At 38.4% G+C, this 21,763-nt stretch overlaps 1 protein-coding gene across 7 annotated transcripts in view; it reads left to right on the forward strand.

Moving 5' to 3' along the window:
- CRB1 (crumbs cell polarity complex component 1) overlaps positions 1–21,763 on the forward strand; it is a 128,264-nt gene that overhangs the window by 70,255 nt on the left and 36,246 nt on the right. For 3 of the 7 annotated variants that reach the window (XM_042804365.1, XM_033000651.2, XM_033000653.2), the window contains exons 7-11: positions 1,213–1,763; positions 2,158–2,323; positions 5,024–5,930; positions 7,537–7,665; positions 10,665–10,791. In XM_042804365.1, coding sequence (XP_042660299.1) covers positions 1,213–1,763; positions 2,158–2,323; positions 5,024–5,930; positions 7,537–7,665; positions 10,665–10,791 — 1,880 coding nt within the window. Of the gene's footprint in view, positions 1–1,212; positions 1,764–2,157; positions 2,324–5,023; positions 5,931–7,536; positions 7,666–10,664; positions 10,792–12,570; positions 13,103–21,763 lie in introns of those variants that run through there. The other 4 variants (XM_033000652.2, XM_033000654.2, XM_033000655.2 and 1 more) reach the window with 3 other exon arrangements.

A 21,763-nucleotide genomic window follows, 5' to 3' on the forward strand; every position in this document is an offset into this window, starting at 1 on the left:
AATATTACCGTGCCATGTAGTAGTGCGGTGTGGTTATTAAGGGTCTGTTGGGGTTTCACAGTCAGTCCCCCATTTTCATTGGGTTTTTTAATGTAGTCATAAAAAAAGTAGTGCTGCAGGCAGAAACTTGGCCTATGAGGTCTTGCCCTAGGAGTTTTAATGCACAAAAGAGGACTGACTCTTTAGCTATGTAAGCATTTTTAAAAAGCTTGGTTTATTCTTTCGATGAATTTGGTATATCAAAAATAGCTCTTGAAAGTGTTTGGGCAGGAAGTCTATAATATTGAGGACAAGATCACAAAACTTAAAGTGTAAAAATAGAAACTCTTTGTTGTGCTTTAACAAGATGATTCATCAGAATAAAATACGGTTTGGGCTACATATTTTGTATCCTTACAAGTCTGAAAATCATTACTGAAAATAAAGAATAAGGGAGAGAGACAGATGGTTTTGGTTTAATCATTTTAATTGATAAGCACACAAAAAAAAAAGAAAAAGGCTTACTTGATCCTGGATCATTTTTCCCCCTCGACACCATAGCGTTACGGGCACTCACAGGACTGAGCAGGATTCATAACTGGATACAAGTTGGTGTATATAAGCATGTGTTGAGCCCCAGCAACAGAAAGTCTGTCAGAGAACTAGGGAGCCCATGCATTACCAGATAGGTGAAGGTTTTATACAGGAGAGGTTTGCTAAGCAGCTTTTGGGTATTTCCACAATTGCAATCAGTGCAAAAATATTACAAAGTTCCAGAACTACATTAACTTCCATGGTCATCAGAGGATCAAAGCAGCTAGGTTCTTTTCAAAATTATCTTTCTGAGGACCAACCCAGGAAACTGTAGAAATCTGTCCTTGTTTAACCATTTGAAAACACAGCATTACACAGAGCATGATAAAGGGGAAAAATATACCAAATAATATAACATCTGGTCTGGTACCAGGGCTTAATGCTACAGCCATGGAAGCCAACAGGAGTTTTGAAATAGAAGCTATTTGCAGCTGGATCAAGTCTTTATTCATCCATAAATACCAGCACATCTTACTACCATACGTACATATTACCAGAAGTAGTTATTTGATCGTTGCATTGGTTCCCTTGTCATTTAGCCCTAACTATTTTATTTTTCTCCCTTCTTCTCTCTCTCTCTTTTTTTTTTTTTTTTTTTTTTTTTTTTTTCCAATTGTTTCCCATATTGCTAACCTCAAGAGTACATTGCAGGCCGGTTTGGATCTGAGGGCTCCTCAGGCTATGCTGCTTTTTCTGTTGATGCCACTCAGAATGAAAATTTGAACATATCAATGTTTGTCCGAACACGCAAATCTTCTGGTTTGTTACTGGCTTTGAGAAACAATACTTGCCTCTATGTGAGAGTCTACTTAGAAGGTGGGAAACTCACAATGCTAGTTCTAAATTCCATTAAGTTATTAGGGAAATACTCCATGAATGATGGCAACTTTTACTTAATAACGTTAAAAATAGAACCGAATAAGATGGAATTGTTCCAGTCCTCTCAATACCTAGGGTTTATTTCTACTCCAGTACTAACCATTCAAAGTAAGGATATTCTTTACATTGGAGGCCTACCAGATAACAAAGAAACTGATAGAAATGGCAGGTATTTCAAAGGCTGCATCCAAGATGTAAGAGTAAATAACCAGCCACTGGAATTCTTCCCCATCTCCAATCCACTGAATTCACTTATCAACCGAACTCTGATCAATGTCACCCAAGGCTGCACTGGTGACAACCTCTGCAAGGTAAGAGTGCCATTTTTCAGGGGATTTTCACATGTTTATAATGAGGAATTTCTTTTAATTTTTTTGTATGTTCCCATAGAGTATTTGATGATAGTGACATCTTAGGAAAATATGTAAAAGTGCTAGAAAGAGCAGATTTTGTTGTGTTATGCTACATATGATGAATATGAGCAGCAAAATGCATTTGCATAGGGGAGGATTAAAATATTTTGAGGTTGAAATACTATTTTTCACCAGTTATTGAACATGCTGTGTTGTCCTAGTACTGGTCTTTATAACTTTCCATCTGAAATAAACAGAATTCTTGTTTTTTGCTAAATGGTCCCCCATCCTTAGAGTTGGGAGTGCACCAGCTTTTATTCATACTTAGGTTCTCTCTTCTCTTTCCCCATAGTCCAACCCTTGCCACAACGGTGGTGTGTGTTATTCAATATGGGATGACTTCACTTGCACGTGCCCCCCTAACACAGTGGGGAAGGCATGTGAGGAAGTTAAGTGGTGTGAGCTTGGCCCCTGTCCTCATGAAGCACAATGCCAGCTGGTGCACCAAGGATTTGAATGTAAGTTCATTTCAGTTATTCCTATCATCTTTGGATATTAGAACTGATAGATATTTTCATCAGCATTTCCTTAAAATTCAATATTCACTGCCTCTAAAGTTGATTCTAATGTGATTTCTGTATTAAAATAATAATGTCAATTGTAAGTAACATTAACAGGAAGAGTCCGCCCCACTAAACCCAGAAATTTTCTACTAGACCCCCTGACACAGACACTGATGTTTACAGGACCTTTGATTTTGACATTCAACACAACTTGTTGAGGTTGTAAAACAGACCAGTACATTGACAGAGTGTGAGTGTACCCTTCATACTTCCACTGCAAAGAGATAAGAGGATATCCAGTGTTGGATTAACCTTAGGATGTTCTCCATCCTCCTGAAAAGACAAGATACATGACGTACATTGCAGCACTTGATTTTCTTAAATGTTAAATATATTTGAAGAAAATGACCTTAATATCAGCAGTACCGTTATTGAACTAGTATCTTCATAAGAAGCACTTGCATGCCAAGCAGTCTATTTGAAAATTGATAAACATTAGCTTTCTTAAGAACATTAGCCATCCTGCATATCTCTTTCCTTTTCCACTTTCCTTCTTCCCACCCTGGAGTGGAATCTAAACATCAAGTAAGGATTTTGAAGCAATATTTTTTCTTTTTGCTATCAAAGAAAGCCCTAATGATGCTGTGAAGGAAGATAAATACACACACAGTCTGATGGAAGCTGTTAGAGTGGCTGACTCTTAGGAATGAGAAGGTTGGTCAACAAAAGATTTCTATCATAGACAGATTGCTGACAGACCAATATGATGCTATTTTTGTTGAGATTGTTAGAATCACCATTGTAGCGCTTGTTAAAATTTATAGCTGAAATTAAAATAATTGCACCTTCTCTAATAGACATCTTTAATGATAACATTAAAATACTTTCTCTCATAAACTTTACTATTGCATATTATGGTAGAATATAAACACACACAGAATGAGAAGTGAAAAGCATCTGAACTGTTTCCATTTGATAAATTCAAGGTTATTTACACTGTTAGATCACCTTTAGATTTCTGTGCTCATTTATGTGGCAATAGTAGGGAGTTTCCTTAACAGATATTCAAAAATTCCTGCACTACATAGCTGTATTTTTAACTCATTGTTTTCTTAGCTACAGTATAGACTTATTGTTATCTAACACAGGGTAATGAAAAAAAAATGAGTTTCACTGTCCAGTGAGTTCTCAGCTAGTCTCTTGCATCATGCTCCGGGTACCATTTTAAGCCAAGGCAGAAAAAGAGCTGTTTTCCAGGGGATGTGGCTATAGTTTCATCTAAATGGCTATGATTAGCAAGCCCTTTAGTAAAACATGCCCTCCAAAATGAGAGAAAAAGCCAATACAGGAAGCTGATGTGGGGAACATCAAGTAACAGCAAAACTGTACACCCAGTGTCACAACTGAGAGTGAAAACACATCCAGGGGATTTGCTGTTCTCAGGACTTAATAAGAGTTCTAAAGGAATATTTTAGCCTTATGAGCTTAAAAAACTCAGCTTTATGAGACATTTTACAAAATCAGACATAATTTTGAAAAGCTCTGACTTTTGTTTTCAGCATGGTTTCCTCTGAGGAAACTTTTCCTATGAGAAAGACACCACATTTGATGTGCCAGGCAATGTAGTTACACCTCTGCTGCCTTAGTATCAGGATATACAGTCAATAATTTTGTACTGGGACTCCCAGGAGTTCTTTTTATCAAGATTTACTGAGCCCAGAGATAGTTCAGGAACCTGCTTTATCTCAATGCTAGGATCTTGCAAAGCTAAATTTGTCTGAAGTACAGAGAGAAGACATTCCCTCCTCTCCCTCCTCCCTGTCTATAATCCTCATAAATCTCAGAACGTGCAAATTTACAGCCCAGCAAGTTAGTGCATTTTAGTAGAAACCATGCTAATGAAAGATGTCAAATGCCTTTGTGAAGATGTCCATAAAACTGCCAGTGTTGCCCATCAATTTTCACTCACAGCAGTGCTGCTCTCCCAGTCCCACCAGTGCAGGCTCGGTGCTGTCAATAGGGCTGTGGCAGCACATACACTGCAGAAGAAGCTGGCTCTAAACATGACAGGCACAACTCTTCTTGCATTGATTTTGAAGGGGCACTTTGCCAACTGTCTTCAGTTAAATTCATCCTTTCTGCATCAGTGAGAATAAATTGGGATCCAAACAAATACTTTCTAAAATCTCTTTAGTGCTGTACTTAAGAATAGAGGAATTGAGAACAAAGGTTCATCCCATCCAGATGTGTCATGGGGAATAACTAGCTGCCCATATTTAGGGAATGAACATGAAATGAGAAGTATGTATCTTATTTTGAAATACCCTCTCAGCCTGGGGTTTGAGTGGTATACAATTATGATTGCCTCTTGTTTGTCTAAAGAAGAAGAAGAGAGATAACACTACTGTAGAATTATATGTTTAGAACAATAACTTGAGATGATGCAAAGCAGCACACTTTCAATGTCAATATAGCTGGTGTTGGCACTGCCTCGTAATTTCTATAGCCATAAGGGGCAGGCAAGGATAATTGAAACACTGGTGGAATTTGATTGTTTTTCAGCAAACCTAAAAGGACTTACACAACAGGGAGCACATTGTTCCACATGTATTGGTTTAAAGTTGGCCTGGTTTCTCAATTATTATCTTTGCACAGGTCTTGCTAACGCAGTGTTTAGTGGCCGAAGCAGTGCGATATTTTACAGAAGCAATGGAAAAATCAGCAGAGACCTCACCAATATCGTATTTGGCTTTCGAACTAGGGACACTGACGTGATACTGCTGTATGCGGAGAAGGAGCCAGAGTTTTTTACCATCAGAATTCACAACTCCAAATTACTTTTTCAATTGCAAAGTGGCAACAGCTTTTATAAGCTGACACTTGCCAGTTCACTGCCTGTGAGTGATGGGAAATGGCATCAAGTGATGGTCTCTATGGTAGAGCCTCGGTCCCAGTTCTCTAGATGGAACATTGATATAGATAACAAGAAAGACACTGCAACTAGCACAACTGCTGCAGGAAGCCTCAACTTTTTAAGAGAAGAGACAGACATCTATGTGGCCGACAAGGCTTTTGACAGTCTGGATGGCCTGCGAGGATGTATGAGCACCATAGAAATCAGTGGCATTTATCTCTCATACTTCGAGAATGCTGACATCCCTACTAAAAAACCTCAAGAGGAGCAATTTCTCAAAATCTCTGCAAACCCTGCTCTTACTGGCTGTTTGCAGGTAGATATCTGCAGCTCAGATCCCTGTATGCATGAGGGGATATGTGAAGACTTCTATACTTCCTACCATTGTGTATGTCCCAAAGGATGGACTGGCACCCATTGCGAAGTCAACATCGATGAATGCTTTTCAAACCCCTGCATTCATGGAAACTGCACTGATGGGATCAACTCTTATGAGTGCAGTTGTGAACCTGGTTACACAGGGGTAAATTGTGAAGAAGACATAGACAACTGCCGTGGCCACCAGTGTGCAAATGGGGCCACTTGCGTTGATGGGATTAACGGATATTCTTGCCTGTGTGCTGGTAACTTCACCGGAAAATTTTGCAGGTACTATAAACAAGGCAGATCCATATGATTTTGTCAGGTGTCTTCTGAAGGGTTATTACATCACCGATGTCTCCATTTTAAATACAGATGTTATGCATCTATCTATATATTAATCATGGCTGCAGAATTAATGTATAAACAGGCTGCAGTACAGAAAGATGTACAGATCAATGAGATGTGGACCGAGGCAGTGGACACCTATCAGTTTAGGCAGAGACTGATGAGGCAAGGAGACAGGGAACAAGGCACAGCTCTGCTGCCCATCTCTGCTGCTGGCCTGGGTCCTATGAGCTCTCTGGTGACAGGATTACAATCCCACCAGAGTTCAGAAGTAGATGTGTTACATCTTTTTTAGAGTAAAAGATTTTAAGGGTTTTGAATCACTAAAAATATATTTTATTAGAGTAGTAGAGGTCTAGAACTATAAGTAGAGAAATTCAAAGTTGGTGGGTAAGAGAAAATAACAAAAGAAGGGCTTGTAAAGAAGGTGTTCTCCCCACCCACAGCATCTTTGATAGGTCAGTCTTTTCCTCCAAGCTTGCTCTCTCAGCCAAGCAGGCCTGATGGCTGCAGACACCACACAGCCCACTCTTCCCATCACTTCTGAGGCTCCTCACATGACTGTTTCCTACTCTTCACAGACACTCCTTTGTAAAGGCTGCAGGCTCTTCCCTGGCCTCTGTCTCATTTAACTGCCCTTCTCTGCACACCAGAAACTTCTCCCTTCTGAACATGTCTCGTTGCTCTCAGAGAAGGCAAAATCCTTCTCCTTCCTCCAGAGGATTCCAACAAACCCAGTCTGCTGCAGCCCAAAGGATGCAAACAGACAATTATCTTCAGGCTGCCCAAGCATAGTCTTTTGGGCTATAATTATACAATTGTCAATTTTTGTTGACTTTTTTTTGAGTCGTGGGGACATCCTGAGATCTGAGGATGCCTTATATCGGCCCAATATGGTCTATCATGTTTGCTAAGTCTCTCTTTTGAACTCTTTTATCAAGCTGTCCAGGTATCACATAGAGCCCCATCAATAATGTAGGTACAATGTTGTCTTTTTTTTTTTTTTTTTTTAACTAAGGAATGAATCATTAACTTGCCAGTAAATACTTGGAAATTCAGCAAATTTAAAAAGTTAAGCAAAACGTATTTTGAGAGTCTTAAATCTCAGTTTCCGCCATCTTTCCTTTGGACGATAACCCAGCCAGTAACAGCAGTTGTGTCCCAGTTCAGTTGCTGTCTACTGCTGACTGTGAGCACCCTGAGCACCCCAGGCACCAGGCGTGTCAATGCACACAGATGTGGGGTTTCCTTTCCAAAGAGGAAACTAAGGAGGCACTAAGTATGTGCAGCCCCTGAAACTGTGTGTTCATTTACAGCTAAAATGTAATACCTTTCCCACTGGTATGGAATAGCATTTGCCAGCAGGAGCACTGCTCCTTCTATTTGGAGACTAATGCAGAATCTAGTACTGTTAAAATAACAAATTTGCAAGGTAGATCTCAATATTTTCTATTAAAGCAGTAGTCAAACAAAAAGCTGAGAGAGCACAAGACATCCAGGAACAAGGAAAGTGCAAATAACTGCCATTTCCTTCTTATTTACCTAGATACAGAAGATTACCATATAAAGTTTGTGGGAATGAGGAGGGGAACTTCACATGTTTCAACTATGGCAACTGCACCAACCTCAACGGCGAGTTGACATGTGTTTGCCTGCCGGGATTTGCTGGAGAACGGTGAGATCCTTTGCCTAGCAGATCTTTGTGGAGTAACAAAAGCTGTTCCAGAAGGGTCCAGAGGGTAACAGCCACAGGGGTTTTGCCCTTCTGCAGAAATACAGACAAAGCAGCTATTTAAGTTCAGTAGTTCCTTGCTTGAATGACTTTGAGGTTCTGAAAGTATAGCAGTTTTACTCAGAATAAAATCACAAATTAATGCAGCAAGATTCAATCCAATATAGCACCATTAAATCCAGTGCAAGATATTATTTCTTAGACAGCACTGTATACTTGCTTCTATGTGTCTGGTTTTTGGCTTCCATGCCAATTTTGTATATGGCAAGCTAGAATGTTATCTTTCCATAGTGGGGGACACATAAACACACATATCCTGCTCATATATAAAAATCATCTACAATGCACTGACACATGAATATGCAAAGCTCTTTAGTTTTCACATCTATGTGTTGTGAATATACAATCTATTCTTTGACAGGGATGGTATGAGATTAAATACCTGGTGGTATTGTTACTTTCCTACTGAATGCTGAAGTATGAAAACAGAGTTATTTTAAAAAGAATTTTAAAAATACTTCTTATGTGTTATAGTTTAGTCTGAAACAGAGGGGCCTTCCTCACAGTAAAATTTGTATCTTGTAGTGTATTGTCACAATTCACACTTACCTTTTGATAATGTCCTTCAAACAGCTCTGGAGCAGGGAGGCCTGACAGCCTCAGGTCATTAGGTGCTGTAAAAACGTAGGAAGACATTGTCCTCATCATAATATAATCTGAAGTCTGAAGAGGTAAGGTAGCCTTTTTGAATAGTGAGGAAAGAAATACCATTATGTGCTCTTAGTGAAATTAGCATTACATCAGAGTATAATACCCAAAAGTTCAACAGGACCAAGCTATGCTGGCTCTGCAAACATGAAGAAGTTTTCAACAAAAGGTTTTCATTCTCTCAAAAATTTATTAACCCACTGATTTTGTGGAAACAGTACAGTAAGCTATAAAACATAGATGAAATAGGAATTTCCACCCACTCAGTGTGCAGTGTAGTTGGCAGATACATCTGCATTGTACTGTTTAACTCAGCGAGAAGGTCTGTGTACCACCTCACAATATTCAAAAAAAGGTGAAAAAATCAAATAAAATAAAATGCAAAAACGTAAAAGCATATTCTTCGATGCTTCTTTGGTGTGTATATTTCTTGGGACTTCAACGTATAAGGAAAGTACTTTTACCTTCTTCCTTCCCCTGCCAGGTAACTTGCTAACTACAGCTTAGGGAATGAGCCTTCCTTACATCCATCCCACTGGCTGGCAATAATCTCTATTTTATGGTTCCCATGATTCTCATATTGAACAGCAGCCTTGTACCAAGCGTGCTGCGCTTTAACTGACTATCACAGCAAGGCATTCTTCTCCAATGTCTAAAATTGACTATTTGTCCTCTTCTCCTTCAGTTTCTGAAACTATAAACCAGCAGTACTTCCATGCTTGCAGATCTTAGTGTATCAAATGAGAAAATTTCACCCCTTCTTTTTCTTAGAATAAATTCTAACATATCAGTTAATAAGAAAATTAAAACCAAACCTACATATATTTATGCATTAGATTGATAAAGCAGATATTTTCCTTTAAGACATTTCACCCCTCAGAAATCCATTGATTCGCAGTATAGAGAAAATAGTATCTTTCTATGTCAGTCAATTGATTTGGGATCACAAAAAAGCTCAATGAACTTAATAATAGGTGGAAAGGGAAATGTGAAGATTGCTCTTCGTAAAAGGAGATGAAGCTGTCTCTTGAAAACAAATTTCTCATTCAATTCAGTCTGGGATTTTCAAAATTACCTAAGGGAGTTCGGTTTTTAAGTGTTCCTGAAACTCAGATAGACTCAAATGCCTAAGTCCCTGGAATATTTGGGGGGCTGATTTTTTTTTTATTTGCATAGGTAAATTCATAGCTATACAAGTTTTATACATTGGATAAATAAATTAATTTAGCTTTTTGAAATATATGAATATAATTTACCATTGAAGGGAACTGTTGAAACATTTCTAGAGATCAATAAAGAATTTCAGATGAGTCTTTAATATAAAGAACTGCTCTTCTCTAATGTAACACCAAAAATTTATTGCATGGTTCTGAATATGATTGAACAAACCAAATCCTTATTCAAAGGGAGTTTCTCACATTCTTCTTCAAGAATAAACCTGGGTTTTTATCTGGAAAGATTAGTGTTAACTGTTAGCATTATATGAAAAAAAAAAAGGAGCAGGGAATTAAAAGGGAATATTGACAGAACAGAAAAATCAGTTAATAATTACTAGTTTTCAGACAAACTCATACATTCCTCATTAATGTTGAATTGGTTGTCTTGAGAAATTATGAGAAATCAAACTTCCTTTATCATCAGAATTAACTCAAAAACATTTAATGATACATATTTAGACTTGCAAAACCCCGTTCTGCACCATTATTACCATTCTCAGCAGACTGGATAGGAGATTCTGCTGGGATCTAGTGGCATTTCGAATTGAGAAAAAAAAAAAAAAAAAAAAAGCAGGTGAATATTCCCAGGAGCACTCAGCTGGGAAAATCACACATTTGTTTGACTTACATCCTGACTACTGAGAAGGAAAATATGCCCTCAGCTCCCTGGAACGATGAAAACTGATAAGCAAGCTGTCAGCAAGACTTGCACCAGTTTAGCTCTAAAATTGTGCACAAACTTTCACAATGCTAAGCACCATTAACCACGAAATGCTTTACAGGGATGAAATTTCTGGCCTAACTATCTGTGTTTGAAAATAACACAGGAAGTTCAGGATTTGACTGTGGCTAATCAGGTAGTTAATAAAATCATAAACACGTGTGGAAATATACCACAGATTTCAAATAGAGCCTCCTCCCCTTCCTTCCCCCAAAAGATTCTGAATTAAAAATGTGCCTGTTTGCTGCATTTGATTTGTGATTTCAGATGCTCACTATCTGCAGTCTTTCACCTAGGTGTGAAAAGGACGTTGATGAGTGCAGCTCCAACCCCTGTCTGAATGGGGGCCTCTGCCAGAACCTACTCAACAAGTTCCACTGCCTCTGCGATGTGAACTATGCTGGAGACCGCTGTGAGGTAGATGTAAGCGACCTCTCCTTTTTTGTCTCTTTACTGTTGTGGCAGAATCTCTTTCAGCTTCTCTCCTATCTCATTCTACGAATGGATGATGATCCAGCAGTGGAGTGGGGTGAACAGGAAGATTAATAAACAGTCGTTAAATTTTTGTATCTTAATGCAGCAGAAGATGCCTTGACCAAACTGCTTAGCAAAGCAATACAAACATCAGAGTTTTAAAACTTGTTTTACATTTCTTTGAATTATTTTCTCTGAATCGCTTTTCACCTGGTTTTGTTCTTTCACTTAATTTCAGAACATTCAGAACAAATACTAGTAGGTCTTAAAAGGTGTTTCATCCCACCTCCACCCAAGCGTTTCACTGCATACACACTGACAGTGTGCAACAGGGGGACACACCAACAAGCAGTACATATTAATGAGAACTATAAGATTTGTTGATGGTGGCATTCAAACTCTACTGCAACAAGTGGCAAAGACCTACTGCCTTCAATAACGCTAATTTTACCATTAAATCTGACAGATGGTCACTACCTTTGCATCACATACCATGTTCATTGCTGCTTCTTTGACAGTGAGGTCTCACGTCTATGAAATCATGTAGGATGTTTTTGGATAATTAGGTAATGGTTTGGATTGATAACTGGCAACATGCTGACACTCTCACATCCATTTGAATTAGTGGCAATCCTGCAGTGATGTCACTAATTCTGAGCCTCTGCTCTGGTAGCCTATATACTTCCAATATATTATACTGATATAAAATACAGCTGTCTTAATCTTCATAATGATTCCTCTTTCAAGAAAGGCCCAGTAAGTACACCAGACTTTAAAATCATAGATTTGTCGCTTACTCAATGATTTCTACAGCTTTAAGTAAACCTATGTTCCCCATAAATAGATACAAGTGACATCGGAAAAAATGTGGGATATTTCCTTCTTAGGAAGCAATCAAGGTAATTCAGGTGATTGGATGTCCATGGATTCTTTAAAGAATTAAAGTAAGGGGCCTGAAAATTGTGAATACCAGGAGGTTTAGAAAAAATTACAATAACAAAATATCTGTGTAGTTGCCTTTGAGAGTGTAGACACAACTGAAGTACATTGCTAAATACAAAACAGCAATGAAAAGCAAGTTTTGGGGTTTGCGAACAATTCTTTAAGGCAAAACCCATTTATGAATGGTGTAACTGTATCTTTGGGCAGTCATGATTACATTTGTATAGATTCTGTACTCCTCTTAGTCATTTAAAAAGCATCCTTGAGTGATGATTCAAAAGAATAAGCATATATAAGGTAGTGTTTTATTAAGTGATATGGCATGTAGCAGGGTTATAGAAGAGACTAACTAACACCACATAAGATTTTATGACTCCAGAGAGAACAGCTGATCTACTGCAGAAGTCCTTGAGCCCACTGATATTAGTTTCCCACTTCAAACCTGACCCCATTTCTTTAGTTCTACCCAGCTTGCTGTGGATTGGACTTGGAGTGTTCAGGAAGAGCAAATCCCACTTTTAATTTTACAGTTGCATTAAGACACCTTAAAATGCATATAAGTGAGATGTTATGGTTACTGTTTTGCCACAACAGGATATAGCAGAAGTCACTGCCTGAGGATCAAACCTCTATTTTTTATTTCCCACCTTTCATAAATGTCCCAAAGTCTGTTATTTTCTGAATACCATTCAGAGCATCATTACAAGTTTGTTGTTTGTTTGTTTGTTTTTTTTAAATTGAAATTGAGAAAAATCACAATAAAGTTTGGGGTTTTTTCCTCACCAGGTTTAGTTCAGCTCCCACATAATTTGAACTGCTGTGTACTTTATAGAATATACACCAGAAGATAGACTACAGTAAGCAAAAATTTCATTCTGGTATTAATATTGAAGAAAGCTAGAAAGCAATACATGTAATAACAGTACGTCTGACATAAAATAGCTATGTGTATAATATGAAAAACAAAGAATAAATCTGTATAGAGATTCCAAAACTTTGTCTTCAATGCTAGAAAGTTTATATGAGTGTATATACAGTATTAAATACAATTTTTATATGGATTTACAACAATATGCAAGTTATTCATCTCGAATATATTAGCAGAGCACCAGTTCACTCTTTAACTGAATACACACCTGTAATTGAATTCTTCCCTTCCACTAATGCCTTGTCATCATGAAACATCCCCTGACTTCCAAAATACTGCTCCTTTCCCCTTTGTACTTCTCTATTCTCAATTACATTGTGCACGTGTACATAACTTTCCTACCTTTATACACAAAATAAACCTTCTGCCTTTGTCTCTTTATTCTCTTCATTTTCTGCTAATTACTCTATTCATTTGCTTTAAGTGTGCCATGTTTTCTGAATGTTTTTCACACTTGGCAGGTACACCAAGGGAGGGCAAAGGTCCCGCGGGGCTCCCCAGGCCAGGCGGGTGCTTCCCCACGGAGCGCTGCAGCCGCTCCAGCGCTGCGTTACCCACCGAGGTGACAGCCTCTGCTGCGGAGCCCTGGGTACCTTACAGAGCACGACCAGATAAACAAGCCCCCCACACCAACAGTTCGGAGAGGAAGGGATTTTATCTGCATGGCTTAAAGTGAATCTTATCACTTGGTTCCTCCTTGTGTACTGTCAAGACATAGAAAACTGTTGAGTGTTGCAGGGTTTCTGTTGGCATATTGGTGTGTCACCCTTTCCATTGAGCTATCGTAGCCCATAGGCTGGACCTGTCCCACACTGTCGTGGTTTGAGCCTGGTCGGCAGCCAACCCCCGCAGCTGGTCACCCTCCCTTCCCCCTCCCCACCTGGGAATGGGGGAGGGAATTAGAGGGGTGAAGGGAGACTCGCAGGCTGAGATAGGAACAGTTTAATAATGGCAATAAAACGAGAACAATGACGATGATAGGGGGAAAACAAAAAGAAATATATAAACAGGCGATGTACAGAGTAATTGCTCACCACCCGCTAACCAATCCCCAGCCCGTTCCCGGCTACCGACCCCGAGATACCAAGATCCCGCAATCGCAATCCCGGAAGCAAGAGAGAGAGCTCCTTCCCAACCACCCCTCCTCTATATAGTGAGCATGACGTTCCATGATATGGAATATTTCATTGGCCAATTTGGGTCTGGTGCTCTGTCCGTGCTCCCTCCCTGCTCCCTGTGCCCTTGCGCACCGGCAGAACATGGGGAGTCGGAGAGTCCTTGGAGTCTCGGTAGCAGCTGAAAACATCAGCGTGCTATCAGCATTCTTCCCATACCAAACTCAAAGCTAAATCCAAAACACAGCACTCATCTAGTCCCTGAAAAGGAATATTAACTCTATTTCAGCCCAAACCAGGACACACACACAGGTCTTCCAACACACCCAGTGAAGAACAGACTCTATATTTCTAGTTTAAAAGGTTAAAAAATAAATAAACAAATGTCAGATTAATTAAAAAGCTATAGAATCAAACATGAAAAAACAGCTGGATGAATAATGACACTAAGCACTAATTTTTTTGTAAATACATCCAATATATAACAACAAGATCTTTATACATCTCCAGTGTTGCAACTGTATTTCAGATCTTATGATATTTGGTTGTTTATTTAGAACACAAACTCCTAGACAAGTTCATGCTTTTTTGAAAATCTCAGTATTCATTAAAAAAGAAAAAAAAGTGAAAAAAAAAAAAATCAACCAAACAGCATCATACCACTTTGGGTGTTGAGAAGAGCTTGGAAAACCATCATCTTAATATGCTCAGAATTAGAGGATGGATACCAGACATGCAAATGAAAGAAAAACAAGGAAGCTCATGATTTTTGGAGGTATGGCTTGTCATGCTGAATACCGATACTATCTGTAATGGATCCATCTATTTTGATACTAAGATTCAAATTGTTTTTCAGATGATAGCGACTGTCATTCAGAAATATGGGTAATGAGAAGTAAGAGTGTTAGGGCTTGAGACAGAAGTAAGATTTCTGAAAGAAAGGGGAAAGGCAGCAGGGATAGAGGTACTGGAAGGGAAAGCAAAGGGATTTGCATGAGCTGTAGGATGAAAGTGTATTCTTTAATGTGTTTGGCAACTAAATGAGAGGTAGCTCACTGAGAAGTATACACAAGGAATGACAGATTTGCTTTATGGACCATAGATCTTACTTCTGTCAACTTAAAAAACAGGCTCTGTCTGACCCTCTTCTGCAGGTGCTCTAATACAATTCAGACTCTGCCAGCAGTATCCTATCGCAATTTTAACTGCAAAAAGCCCATGTTTGTGAATTTGAAAATATCTTTGCTGTTGTATGCTTACTTAGATTCTCTTACTCCCAGAACATTTAATTTTTAAGAAACTAGATTAAATAATCATTTTACTCAGTGCACGTGACTACAGTATATTAATGAACCTAAAAATAGGAAAAAAAACTGCTTCAAACTGATAGCAATGAAATCAGGTTTTGTTCCTTCATTGCAAATATTTTTCCTGTCCTGACAGCCAAAAGTTCAGTCAAGAGGGCACTTTACTTGTATCTATTAACTTTTCGTACTTGAACTTATATTTATATAGTGATTCTCCCTAAAACTAAGGAAAACTTTGTTTGCAGTAAAACATCCTTCAAAATTTCTACTTTAAGAGCCACAAAGCCTGGTTCTAAGAACTATAGTCTAAAAAAGCAACAAAAAGCCTCCAGCTAGTCTTCTTTCTGTGTTACTTAGCTTACTATTACCTGAAATAAATCTCCAGAAAGTAAAAAAAGAGCAGAGTTTGGTTGTTCATTTCACTTTGTGTTTCAGGAGTGCCCTGAGGCCCCACCAGGCTCAGGAGCACGTCCTGCCAGGGCTGTGTTCTGCTTGCATTGGGAAAAGGCAGATGTGTCCCTGCACCGACAGGTGAACAGACCAGTCTGCACTTCGAAACTGTTTCTTGAACACTATCATCAGCTGCACCTTTGGGACAGCACTTCCTCACAAAGCACACCCTCTTCTATTGTACATGTGAATATACATGAAACTTGAAAGTGGTGGTAGATTTCATGTCCCAGAATTAAAGTTCTGCTTAAGGTAGCTAGTGCTATGTGCTCTGATATGCACCACTGATGCTTTCATATCCTCTTCCAGCTGGTACTATTACACCCTCCTGGGTGCAAGGACAAGTATTGTGCACTGGAGGTTACGATTCTCATTTAATGTCATTAAAAATACACTGATAAGCATGTAAGAGATGTTCAATATTAAATCTAAATTCAATAATACTCTCTCAGGCTTCCATAGCACAGACACAGAATTCTGATTGAATCTGCTCTACAGCGATTAACTAAGATATTCATTAATTGCAAAGGTTAGTAATATGAACGTAGCAAATGATACTTAATTACAATAATTAATGCCTGGTGATCCATGAATAATGCATTCCACAGCTATTTACATATTTATACTTATGAGGCTATTAATTATCATTTGACTAAAAGATGTGGACATCAGGAATGTAACAACTACACCATTTCCCCCCAGTCTCACTCTGGCTTTATCTGTTTGTCTTGCTCTTGTATACCTCTATCTTGCCATTATCACGGAACTATAAAAAATATTTTATTTTCAAGAGCTATAGAGCAATACATCATGGGAAATACAGCAGGTTAGTTTTCACACTGCACCAGTTCTGAGCCAGTACTCATCAGTTTATGTCTTGAGGTCACAAAAAATTTTAGAGGAGTTTTAGGACATTATTTGAAATGAAAAAAAGCAATGTTTCACCTCCTCTTTCCAGCAGAAAATTTCTCAAATATTAGGAAGTATAGTGCAAGAGCAGCATTAGCATTCTACTTCTTCAAATGCAAAAAATAGAAACAAAAAAAATCCTAAAGGGGAAATAATTTACACACACATAAGGGAGAGTAATTAGTGAAAGAACTTTGGTCTATTTGTCATCAGTATATATTTGTTCTTATCCTGAATTTATAGTCTTTCCTACTGCAGATGGTTAGGACACTTCCATACTTCAGAGTTTGTTCATTTGTGAAACTAGGGTAGCAATATTTTCAACACCTACAATCTGAAAAAATAGTTCTGCCCTAGACGGCTGGTATTCATGCTCCAATGCCTAGATTTCAGCCTCCATGAAAGCAGATAAGTTGCTAACCCTCACAAGCGTGGAGAGGACTTTAAGAGCCATAGAAGGGCAAAAATACAACACAGAATTTTTTAAAAACATTTTTCTTATTCAAATATAATTATTTGAAAGAAAATTGATAGTTCTTCTTCTTAGCCTAAGTTTGAATGTTCAGTGTTGACCCGACTAAGACAATAATATTCAGTTGCCAGCCTCAAGAGCGTGGTAAAATGAGTAAGTAAAGCTGGGGAAGACAACTGAAAATGGGAAGTGCTACCACCCTGATTTTCAGACAAGCCACTCACCTACTGCTCCTCCAGAGCACCAGCTGCGGAGCTGTGGGTGCCCCAGGCCACTGAAAAGCTCATCCCAGCTGTCATAACCTGCAGAGAGTGAACAGAGGGTCTCACCATATGTAGAGGTCAGCTCCAGATTGGCCTCGTATGGTGTGGCTGAACAACCCACGACTCCAGGCCAAGCCATTGGGGACCATCAGACTGATCACGTTTGTATCTACTGTAACTTTTGTCTCCAGTGCTCTTGCAGCCTGTTGAGAAAGACTAATATGTACAGTAAAATATTTTAAAAATGAAGCCGTTTTTCTGAAATTCCCTGCCCTGTGTAGCTAATTCCACTGCATTTGAGGCCCTTACCTTGCAATAATATAAGCTCATGAAGTCAGAGATATTTAAAACCACTCATTTACATGCCCTAAAATCATACTGAAGCCAGCAGTACTTGAGGACCAAAGGAAAGAGGACTGGGCCCCTGTTCCAAACTGGTGCTCTCAGCCTCCCTCAACCATGGCCAGCGTAGCCAGCCCGTGACACGTCCTTGCTGGCTTGCTTTCCCAAGCGGGCAGCAAGCTGCAGGTTAGCAGAACTATCAGTGAGCAGAAGCCGACTCTCACCTATCAGCTTTCCTGATGCTCCTCGGATCTAGACAGGGAGTAGACTGCTAGAAGGAAATAGCAGTCTGGTCTATATAACCTACATTGTGTAAGGCTGCTGCTGGAAGCATAAAGGGTATTCCCTGCTACTTCTGATTTATTCTCTGTAGTACCTTACTTTGAGAAAACTCTCATCATGTCAACTATTTGGAGAAAAGGACTGTACAGCACAGGTAAACTTATTACAGTCTGATGATAAGTTATTGAAGCAATATTATTTCATCGATGGAAGTAAGTTTTTACTATTTTTATTAGCCTAGCAAAGTCAGCATAACAGATCAGGGAAAAAGCTGGGATTTATTTGTTTTCACATAATTCGCATGGTTGTAGATCACCCATCATGGCAGAATCGTTACTGTTGATGGTGGGAGCCAGAGAGAGCCCAGCTTTATTCCCATGCCAGGTCAAATGTGGGGTAAGAAGAAACATCTTTAGATTTGTAAAATGAGCAGCTCTTCTCTGGAAGTCATTGGAAATGTCACAATGCCATTTTTGACAGTTGTTTTTCAGAGCAGAACAGCCCCTTAATATCCTTTGCTATTTTCTATTAGTCTGCATTCAAAACACAGGATTTAACTAAAACTTCTAAAAGGACATTGCAAGAAACACATTTAATATGTGTCATAACATAAGGTACAAAAACATTAGGATGCAAAGACAATAAGGTTATCTGATGTGTCTTAGCTAGGAAAGACAAGAAAGCTCCTCACAAGGCCAGCATTACTGCACGCATCAGTGAAAAGCAGTTGAATATTTAATGTGCGTGGTAAATATAAGTAGAAAAGGGAGCCCAGATGACATATGACAGCATAACACTCTGCAGTATAGGATCGGCTCAAGTACAGTATTCACATAACACATTTAGTATTCAGACTATCACATTTTGTCTGTACACCATCCTTTATGTTGCAATGGCATTGTTTTCCCTTTTCTCACCTTCTGATGTTTTCCCTGTAGACTCACATTCACATCACATGGGCATTTACTTCAGTCGTTGCTCATTTTATAACATGTTCATGCACTCCATGCCTGCATTGTTCTGATACTAAATTTTACATCTTTTTTCTTATATGGTTCATGAGACTTAATGTTCTTTTCTCTTTTATCTATTTTTTCCTATCTCCAAATAATGCAGCAGGCTTAGCACTGAGAGAAGGTATTCTGAAAGTTGCTTTAGAACAATTAACTCATAAATATAAAAATAAAGACAAATACTGCTCTCTTCAGTTATCTCTGTAGATAAAAAGCACAACTGATCTCATCCTAAGGACTACCCAAACACAAACAAACATTTTGATAATTCTGGTATTTCTGGCTATTGCTATGATCTAAGGCCAAAACTTTGCACGTTTCCATTTATTTTATTTCTTAAAATACAATTGATGAGCAAATTATTTTGTTGCAAGTATTGAAAAGTCTTTTGTTTGTATTTTGGTGTCTGTTTCCACCAAAAATGGAAATGAAGCTATGTTCAGTGGTAGATTTTTTTAAATTTGTCTTTAAAAATATATGGATATTTACCTAGAAAATAGTAAAACAGCAGTGATACCCCAACAGCAGGTATTAGTCACCTATGGGCTTCCACTTTTACACAGTAAGATGCTTTTTATTTGCTGGGCAACTTAGACAAACGCGGACTGAAATGAGACCATAAATCTGTTTTTATTCCATAAATCCCAAATACCTTAATTGATCAAAGTTTCTAAAGAAAATAAAATTCCAACCTCACTTTTGAGCTGCAAAATGTAGTCTGGGCTTTCACATGAGTACTTATGAAAAGAAAAAGGAATTAGGCAGAAGTTTATGAAGGGAAAGATAACTTACTCATACTGAGTGCATGATGGCAGCAATCTCTTGGGATTCAACGTTTGTCCTCTTCACTAAAATTGACGAGGCTTTACATGGAAGTTATTGCCATATTAGGACCAAGGTGGCCTCAAAGGAAGCTCATTAACCATCATTACAATTAGAAAGACCAAAAGTTACCCACACCTTAGATACATTTACACCTATATATATATATATAGGTATATAAATATATATATATAAAGGATGCCAGTAAACATGGAGATTTCTCAGGTACTACGGATTAAGAACTTCAGAAAATCTACCAACATTTATTCGGATGCCTGGATGAGAACTATGGTTGTCGATTCCAACCAGTACTTTATTTAGACTGTGATAGTGCTATAGCTCCTTAATAGTACCGACATATTAGCTCAGCGTAACAAATAATTCCTGTAGGCTAGTGTTAATGCCTTAGAAACTAATCATATGCTCAAGATTACTAGCAAAGGTCCATGAAATCATGATGTTTCCAGATAAAACAAGGTTGGCAAGTTAATCTGCCTACGTATCTCGATGAACTCTGCTTGCAAAGTTCTTTCTTGTGCAGAGTATTTTTCAATTCTCGTTATGAAATTCCATTCCTAATAACATCTGAAAAAAAAAAAAAAGCATACTTTACTAGTCTTATAGAATATTTTTTCCACTAAAAAGCAATAAAAAGGGTTCCTATTGCTGAGAATCTGAAAAATATTTTGGTTTCAAAAAACCAGGAACACTTACCTGTTTTGATACATAGAGCCACTTAAATGAGAGGCAAAGCTTGTTACACAGATATCTGAGCTTTGTACCAAAATAAACGTGCAGAAAACACAACAATCCTTAAATTTATTCAAATAATATTTGGTAGAAAAGATTATTTGCTTTTCAAGAAGAATAAGTGCACTAAAAAAAAATAAAATGTGATACTACTATAATTAAATGGAAAGGACAGGAGAATGAGCAGCTTTGCAAAGCTGTATTATTACTTAGCATGATCAGATTTTGCACCACTGCGGACAATTTTGGGTGTTGGTGGACCCTGTGAAATGCTAGGGTAGGGATTTTGGAGATTCTCAAGCATATAAATAATTTGGAGCCTAGTTTATCCATTACTGAAATAAATGGAAATACCTGTTTCTGTCTGGTGCAGCTCTGGTAACACTCACACACTGCACTCTTCTTATCTCCCAAGGAACGGTACCCTTCGTTTCCTCTTCCCCAAACAGTAATCTTTTGTGGGTCAAATTAAAGGTGCAGTTGCTTTCCTGATCATCCTGTGACAAGACTTTTTCTCCCTCATTGACTTTTTGCCAGTTATCCAGGAAAAAGATGTGTGGTCTGAACACAGTAAGCCTAGCGCACAGCTGGGAGCTGCTAGTATTCACAAATGCTAAAGCCTAATATTTGGTCCTCTTATCTGGGCTGAATCATATCTCTCAGTGAAATGGCAGTGTAGGCATACATCTCCTCCACAATTTATATAGTGATCTAACTGTTATCTTTCTTCATTCCAAAGCCTACCATTTTGTGAACTGATGCAGCATATTGCACACAAGAGTCATGCAAGACACTGTGCTGTGACTCATAGAAAATTATGTTTGGTCTTTTCTTATTTTATTGTTTCCTTTAATCAAACACAAAACTCATTCAGGCCAAAAGTAAATGCTTGGTTTCTATACATGTCAAAATGTAATGCATCCTTCATGGTAGACCTAAATTCACTAGTAAAAGGTGGTGTCTTTTGTCGCTTTCTTCATCTTTGGAAGTTATTGTCTCAATACAAACTTTTCCCCATCCTCTCAGTATGTGATATTGTCAGGGAATCTCTGTAGTTGCTGAAGATCTCTCTGGAGAAGCCAGAGCAGAGATGAGTCCCAAAGAAAACCTCAGTGCTGTCAATGTTGCCTATCATTCCTGGAAGCCATCAAAAGGTGGTTTTGAAGGAGATCTCGGAGGCACAAAGTGAAACTGAGGGAAATTAAATGACACAAGTAGGAAAACTGTAAGTATAATGGATTTGTAAAAGTCATATAGGTAGGAAGAATACTGAACACCTGGTCTGTACCTTAGCTTGGTAAGAATGACTTCACTATTTTAAGTGAA

The sequence above is a fragment of the Tyto alba genome, unplaced genomic scaffold (assembly GCF_018691265.1).
Source record: "Tyto alba isolate M040663 unplaced genomic scaffold, T.alba_DEE_v4.0 Super-Scaffold_1000006, whole genome shotgun sequence".
Taxonomy (NCBI): Eukaryota; Metazoa; Chordata; class Aves; order Strigiformes; family Tytonidae; genus Tyto; species Tyto alba.